At 36.9% G+C, this 8,131-nt stretch overlaps 1 protein-coding gene across 6 annotated transcripts in view; it reads right to left on the bottom strand.

The window, feature by feature from the left end:
* Positions 1 to 220: 220 nt before the first annotated feature.
* The window catches only part of LOC127004154 (uncharacterized), a 62,152-nt gene continuing 54,241 nt past the window's right edge, over positions 221 to 8,131 (bottom strand). For 3 of the 6 annotated variants that reach the window (XM_050871604.1, XM_050871605.1, XM_050871606.1), the window contains exons 56-59: positions 7,600 to 7,697; positions 7,132 to 7,339; positions 5,295 to 5,367; positions 222 to 1,277 (exon numbers count right to left, since the gene is read on the bottom strand). In XM_050871604.1, coding sequence (XP_050727561.1) covers positions 1,195 to 1,277; positions 5,295 to 5,367; positions 7,132 to 7,339; positions 7,600 to 7,697 — 462 coding nt within the window. In that variant the 3' untranslated portion in view covers positions 222 to 1,194. Of the gene's footprint in view, positions 1,278 to 3,921; positions 4,066 to 5,244; positions 5,368 to 7,131; positions 7,340 to 7,599; positions 7,698 to 8,131 lie in introns of all 6 variants that reach the window. The other 3 variants (XR_007757664.1, XM_050871607.1, XM_050871608.1) reach the window with 3 other exon arrangements.

Genomic DNA, 8,131 nt, shown 5'->3' with positions numbered 1-8,131 from the left:
AATTATACAGGGATAACTACAAATAATATAGTAGCGATAATTTTTTTGAGTACTACATATTTTATGTAGGTGAGGGCAACCAAAGAACTAGGTTACCTAACCAAACCTTTGTCCTACCTTTTATATCCAGTTCTGAAGGAGTCACACTGATGCTTATATATGCATCAATCACACACTGCTGGGTGGTGGTCACATTTTGGACACCATGCTTTTATTGTTAGAACATTATAATAAAATCAGTCAGCTAAGCTAAAGAAAAATTAAGGATATATCAAATTTGTCTAAAAAAATGTCATGTAAAAGTTCACAAGGTAAGAACTGATTAAGGAATTATCAAACCTGCCGATTCAAGGCATGGAAAGAAAGGTTAGAAATGTCAATAACTACAATTTTGATAGTTGTAATACTGTATTTAAGTTGACAACCACAAAGTCAACATGCTAATTTCCTGGTATCACAAGTGTTAGTATCCTTGGCTGTAATAATTCTGATCTTCCTACACTCTGTAGTGACCCGACTAATGCGGAAAGCCCCCCAAACCCACTTAGTGAGAGGGGTACCTCTTCGACAGACTGGTTAGAGAAGTGGCTTCCCATCTGGCTGATCAAGTCGTAGGGCATTGGAAACATTTATTTCTCTCTTTCTCAATTTCTCACGTGTTTCATAACACACAGAAATCACATGGATGTATGGAAAAGTGATATTTGGCAATACAAGAGGTGAGTAAATTGGTGGAATCCTCTCCTGTGTCTCCCCAGTGTTGGGAAACAGGAGATGGATGGCCTATACTCTCTATGGAGTAGTACATAGAAAATGGAAGTTTCAGTAGGAAACATACAGAAATTAATATAGATAGGAAAGGGAACCATGTAGTGACCCGCCTGATGTGAAAATCCCCCAAACCCATTTAGCGAGTGGGGTGACTCCTTGGCCGAATGATTAGAGAAGTGGCTTCCTTCTGTTGGTCATAGGTTTGGTCCCCAGTAATGGTGACATCTGCTTCCTTTTGGGGTCTGGATCAATATCTTGTGTGTTTCATGACACGCAGAGGTCATGTGGATGTTGGGCAAGTGGAATCTGGGTATTAAATCTTTGTAGACATGTAATTGCAGTTATCTTTACATGTGTTACGTGAAGGTTTGATGGTCTCTACGTATTATCAATAGCTGGTTACTGACAGAGCAGGAAATGAAGTCAGGATTGAGTGTCGACCACATTTAAGCCATGTCCCCTGGGGTTCCTGGCAGAGCCTCCCTCTCCATCTGGATCTTCTTCAACTGTAAGCACAGAAAACACATTGCTAAAGGAAGGTTATCACACAATAAGAGATAGCTTATTATTGTGGTCAAATTACATATTTTAAAATTATGACTAGAGGATTTTTTTCACTTCTTAAATCAAGGAACCCTTTGTCATGCATTTCATCAATAAAAATGTTACACCTAAAAGCTCCTGTGTACTTTGTACAAAGCAAGCAAATACTGGCAAATCTATCCATGCATGTAAGCAATTAGTAATGGCATATCAGCTACATATAGTTCATGTATAAATAAGGAATTATGAAGAAATAGTACAACAAATATAGACTACAAAAAGCAGAGCAGTAACATTAAAACTTATAAAATTATGATTATGAATACAGCAGTAAATTTTGGCCAGTATCAGAACTTTCTGAATTTCTATTTTTTTTTTTTTTTTTTTAAGTTGAGGCTTAAGATTAATATAGCTTAAAAATTACTGAAATTAAAGAAGTGGTATGAAATTCAAGTGGGCCACTCTGTCTCATGTTTGATCCTATTAACAGCATTTTTTAGTTAAAATATAATATCAAAGCTTTAAAGCACATAAAATGCAAAATACCCTACAATTATGATCAAAGCACAAGTATGAGGTACTTAAATAAAAAATGTCCATTTATGGCTTTTCAGCTGTTCATCCTTACTTTTGGCATGTTCAATAAATGGGTAGTGGGGAAACCTGGGAAAGATAAGCTGTGGTAACCCGAATGTTGCACCGGCCCTGTGCCGAGGGTTAATAGGTTCTCACCCACCACAAGCTCAAGGGCATATGGTATGGAGATAGGCACCGTGGCCAAGCGCAACTAATGGCAAGTGCTCTCAACTTTACCTTAACCTTGGCTTTAGAAACACATATTCTGCACAGGCCATTATATGTCAAGACAGTTGTATGCTGTACAGCATGTAAGAGGCTGAATTACATCACCCATAATCTACTCAAATAGATTGCTACATGGTATCTATATTTTCATTCTCAAATTCAATGCTGGTGGACTGGAGGTAGAACACTTATGAAAACAAGTTTTGGGGTTATGCAATAAAGTGGTATCATAATAACAAAATCCAGTTTACTTGGTTATTTTCTTTTAGTTTCAACTAAAACTGAGTTTTAATGCAATCCAAGTGTAGTGGTTTAGCTAAGAAACTGTGAGCCCAGGTTTGATCCCAACCAGGGTAGTTAGCCCCCAGTTCAACAAGCTGTTCATCCTCCCTTTTGACCTGGTTGATAAATGAGTCCCTGGGGAAACCCAGACATCACACTTGTCCTGTGTTCCAGGATAATGCATTCTTACCCACCACAGGCTCAAGGACCAATGAGACTGAGATGAGCACTGAGGCCTAGAGCAGCTTAATGTTTGCCCTCAACTTTACCTTTACAGGTGCTGAGAGATAATTTACCACTTGAAACCAGTGTAATGAAATGTCCTACCATAGTTTAATAGTCCACTCATAATTAAGGCTTTACACAAGTTATTGAAAGCAATATTCAATCTGAGTAAATTAAATGCTTTTAGATTCTAAACATTGAATACAAATGAGCAATATTTAGCATGGTAAGAAAAGTTCTTATCATCACTTATCTGGTTGTTACAAATTTTCAGATTAAAGGGGTCAAATTATAATACAGGACTCTTTTCTTAAAGCAAAGAGCAGAACTTACATACATGAATGAAATGCAAATATTCTGTACACAACTGGCACTTTTTATGGCCAGGAGTATTTGGATCTTCATTACAGTGATAGAGTGGTGACTTTATCTGGTTATTTTTACAGTTCTTGTAGAATAAATTCAACAGGGAATGACGATAGCTGGTTTCTCTTAATTGTAAATTGATTTCAGGAATAAAATTATTAAAGTAGTTGTGAGTTTTAGAAATGTCACTCAGCAAATAATTGTTTTTCTTTTCCTTATGACAATCACTTTGTCCAATTTGATTCCTTTATTGAAGGGAGATTTCTTTAAAAAATCTACAATTTTTAAGCTACCCTAACCTGAATGTGCAATGCTCTACTTGGTAAGTGATGTAATAGAGATAAAAATAATTAGAAAAAAAATAATAAAGTAGAGCACCATACCCTGAAAAATAATAATGCAATAAAGAAATGGTTTGAAATGGGTTAGTTTTTTCATCCTTTATATTTGTGCAGTGCAAGTCAGTTAAGCACTAAATAACATTACCCTGTACTGCCATCCATAGTTTTGAATCTTCCAATAATAACATTGAAATTCTATCGAGCAATACCTATGATACAATCTTTAGCATCAAAATTTAGGTACAAATTTTCAACTATACTTCTCTGACTTTATGATACCTTCTAGCAAAATAGCTAAAGCTGCTACATAGCCACTACTTTCAATAGCATATTGCTACTGATTGATGCCATTATTGGAAGGTTCTCAAGTGAAATTATTATAATGAAAGAAAAGGTTTATGCATGAATATTTCATATCTGAGAATTCTACTGCAAAAGGTGACCATAACATAGGTAGACAAGCAGCTAGTTCTACAAAACTGATTCCAATTAGCTTATAGTCCAACATCGTTTTTTGCATTCACAGTCAGTTACTAGTGAGGTGATTGATTAGTGTACTTAATGAGACTTTGTTCCTTTCCTATAGCACCTTTAACAGGTCACACTTTTAAGATGTCCTGGTGAATCTGGATCTCTGCTAATGTTTTAAGAGTCACCACTTATGGTGAGTTGTGACTGGCTCCTCAGGTGACCCAGGGAGGAAGCCATGTGCACTCTTTTCAATCTTCTGAAACTGTAATAGTGAGGCACCTTGTCAGAGGAGTCTGTTCATTTTTCTTGTCTAACTTCTGAGAAAATGGCTGTTAATCATGCATGCTGGAAATGTGGCCCTACAAGTATGAAGGCCAGCATAAAAATACTGTGTTTCAGAGCCTGCAATTGGAACTCAGGTTTAGTTATGTCACAATAAAGGTTGGCAAAGCAAAGCATCTAAATGCTTAAATATTCATCTGATTGCCTTTACCAAAATAAGTCTACAAAATTCATAAATCAACTAAAAGCCTGTAAAAAAATCTTGTACATGGTAAAGTGTAGCAAATGAAATATTAATGAAATATGTTGCAACGCATTGAACATTTTCTAGCTACAAAGAGCTAATTAATATTAATGCACCAAGTGATTTCTTAGGTTTCTTATGATTTCTACTGACTTTCCTAAAAGGCAAATGTAATGGTACAAAATATTCCCCATAAAGGCAATCTTTAAACATAAATAAAAAAGAGCCATGTTATTGTCTTACAATCACTTGTTAATATCTGTATGTGGAGTGTTTTCTTCATATTTAGGCATTTTTATTTTGCAGTTTAAAATATGAAAGGCATCTATGAGGAGGAATCTTCAGAAGTGAGCAAAGTACTATATCAATTTTCTCCACACTGTCAACAGCTTATGGAGTATTGATGATGACTGATCAAATAATGATGAACTTTTTTTTTACTTGCCACCCATTGGTAGGAGAGTCAACATATTTATGAATTTCAATCTCAGCTAAAATGGTAATGTTAGATACTATCACTTTAAATACAAATCACTGATAATGCTTCATAAAATTTATACTCATACCTATTTAAATGAGCAGTATTCTTTATTATATCTATACTTTAACAATGAATATTAATTTATCCATAGAAAAGGCAGTTTTAAGAATACATATGCATGAGATATGTATCAGAAGCAACAGAAAGGATGAGCCAATCAACAATGCAACAGAGAGGAAAATTTGTCACTTATGAATTTAGCTCAAAATCAAATGAGCCAAGCATTCAGCCGTAATGAGGTAAAGATAGAGTCAGGTATTCTACATACTGATGAGATCAAAAGAATGAAATTGGTAGCAAGACAGATAAATTTAGTTTGCCAAACAGCATCTACAGGAGGAGGTTGCGTGGCAGCTCTACAGTTATCTACTCACATAGGAACCTGATTATATGTCATATCCAGTCAGGCTATTTGGCAACTCACATAACAAATAATCAGGTTTTCCTGGGAGTGCATGACCCAACCTTAGGCCACGCATGTCATAATCCTCATAATCCTGCAACAGTCACAGGAAATCATGTGCTGATTATTTATTCAGAAAGTAGAATTATTTATTCATGTATCATCTAGGTAAATGCTACTAATAAGAAACAATTTAATTTAATTATAAAATAAAATGATGCACTTAATTAAAAAGCATTAATTTTCAAGTACTGAGTGTTATTATGTCTAGATTTACAATGTATTTCAGCTGCAAGTGCATTGTGAGGATAATTCAAATACAATTGTTAAAGGAGTTAACTTCAGTGAACATAATCATTACATACTAAGAATGAAAATGTAAATTTAGTGGTGGTGGCAGCGAGTTTCCTCCCAAATGAACACACGCCTGGCTTGCCCCACTACCGTCAGCCTCCCCTTCTGAGCACCATCACCTGGCTCACTTTGTTCCCATCCACCTCCGTTTCTGAGTTCCGGCACCCAGCCTACTTTGCTCTTGCCTGCCCTGTCCCTTCGAAGTGCTGCCACCTGGCCCATTTTGCTCCTGTCAGCCTCTTTTCTGACCACTGCCACATGCCCCATTTGCTGCTGTAGAGCCATGCCTAGAGATTGACTACCGGTACACAAGTTTGAAGACTTTGGTGTACAAGGTACAATATGACTCGAGGCACATTCTTTTTATTTTTGGTGAATAGAATACAGTGTTTTTTCTACAAAAATAATTGCATCTTTTGCACCAAAACGTTATGATAGTTCTTATCATGGTTACCTACTGCTGAGATGGTATATTTTCAAAGGCAAAACTATAGTTTGTTCAAACCAAGTGTTCCCTATGCATCATTTGTAATGCTGCACCTGATTGGCTAGCTTCCTCTCTCATTTTTCATAGAGGTGACAGACACTTGCACATGCTCTTTGTGTTATATGTTTCTAGTTCATTTACCTTAGCTCAGCTCTTATACAAGATAGGCAATTTTACTTTACACCATTAAATGCAGCAGTAGATCCTAAACATGTTTATCACAACTTGGTAAAAAAAAGTAAAGAAATAATGAGAGTACAATTGAAAGAACAGGTCTGTGAAATGTTTATACAACTTTTGCACATAGCTGGTATTTGCAGCGAATACTGTGTCATTACTGATATAAATCATTTCATACTATGAAAGTAGGTCTCATGAACATGGTGGTATAAACAGACTATACACAGAAAAAACATAAGCGAAACACGGAATGGTTTATCTAAACATGACGTGTCCTCCTTCAGAGCAGTGTAGTGAAGCTATGACGCTATGACGAATGTATCAGGTATCAATATCAACTTTACACTAGCCAGCCTGTGTAGTGTGTTACTTTTAAACCTCAAAATTATGATAATGTGAGTTCAGACTGAATCATGGAGACATATAACTATAATTCAGTGGCAGTGGCTGACTGACCTTGGCAGGCTCTGCTGCTGTTGATAGATTTTTCTCCGATGCTAAAACAGTCTATACAGTTACAATAGTACCATAAAGAGTGCTTTGGAAATGTTCCATGTCTAATAGATGCAGAAGATCAATATCATTGTTGCTTAAGGAATAATAGGAATTCAGTGGTTGAGTATCTGTCCATTTAAACTGAAAAAATGTTTTCCACACAAAATGGATGTTAGAAGACTGTTTTTTTTTCCAAAAAGAGTTTTCATCAAATCATTTGACCCTGGAGAGGTTAGTACAAAATGCTGAAAGAAAAAATTACATTTCTTGAGACACCAACCAGGCTCCTTTTCTGTGCTGGAAATAAAGAAATAAAATTATTCAAATATATTATCAACTTACAATGTGTTCTGGTATGGGCCCTGAGCTCTCAAGCTGCTCCTTGCTGGGGCTCTGGTAGAGGAAGGCCTCAGGCACCTCTTCTAAGCCTGAGTCATGACTTAGTTTTCCACTCGACTGGGTGCCGGACCCGCCTCGGGAACTGGGTGTTGAGCGTCTCTCTATGTAAATGCCCTCATCAGCATAGGAGCCCCCTGAGGAGAGGCTGCGACTAGGGAGGAAGAAGTGCTCAGGATTAATGTCTGGTCCATGAATATACAGAGCTAGAAAATAATAAGTTAGATTGTCTTGAATAATTATTTATATAAAGTCATATTTAGCATGTGAAAGGAGACTGCATTCATCAGCTGAACACCTTAAAAACAGCCTGAACAATGCAGTGCAATTCTTGACATGTGTAAACCAACTGATAATGATACAAAGCTATCATGTAAAGAACAATGACAAGATAAAATGCGCGTAAATTCATACTTGCTTGCATTTCGGTGCTTGGCTAGAGAAGCAATGGTGCCATCCAGCATTTGCTCAAAGTGGATGGAGCTGTATGTTGGCTGCTTAGTCTCTCCCATCTGTCAGATAAAAAGAGAAAAAATAATAAATCTGTTTTGGCAAGATTATCTGAGATGAAGAGGAAAAGGTGTCAGGAAGGAATGTGTGCAAGGCCTACAGCACTAGTTCTTTAAGGGGCATTGGTGGTTGTCCTTAGCCTTTAGATTGTGACCCCAATCTTAGTTGACCTCTCACCCCAGATGGAAACATGGAAACATGGACTAGCAGGCAGCAGAAAGCCTGTTGGCTCATTACTAGGCTGCCTGCTTTCAGTGATTTAATCAATCCGTTTGCCATAGGAGTGGCTTGCAGGGAAGGATTAAAGCACTTGTGTATCTACTCTTGGATACGTTCAGTGGCGATCAATGCATTTCTTGAAGGAGTTGATGGTCTCTGCGCTAACCACTTCTGCAGGAAGGCTGTTCCAATGGTGAACAACTCTATTCGAGAAATA

Source organism: Eriocheir sinensis, chromosome 27 (genome assembly GCF_024679095.1).
Source record: "Eriocheir sinensis breed Jianghai 21 chromosome 27, ASM2467909v1, whole genome shotgun sequence".
Classification (NCBI taxonomy): Eukaryota; Metazoa; Arthropoda; class Malacostraca; order Decapoda; family Varunidae; genus Eriocheir; species Eriocheir sinensis.
The sequence above is the reverse complement of the archived record's forward strand: the minus strand, read 5'-3'. Positions and strand labels throughout refer to the sequence as shown.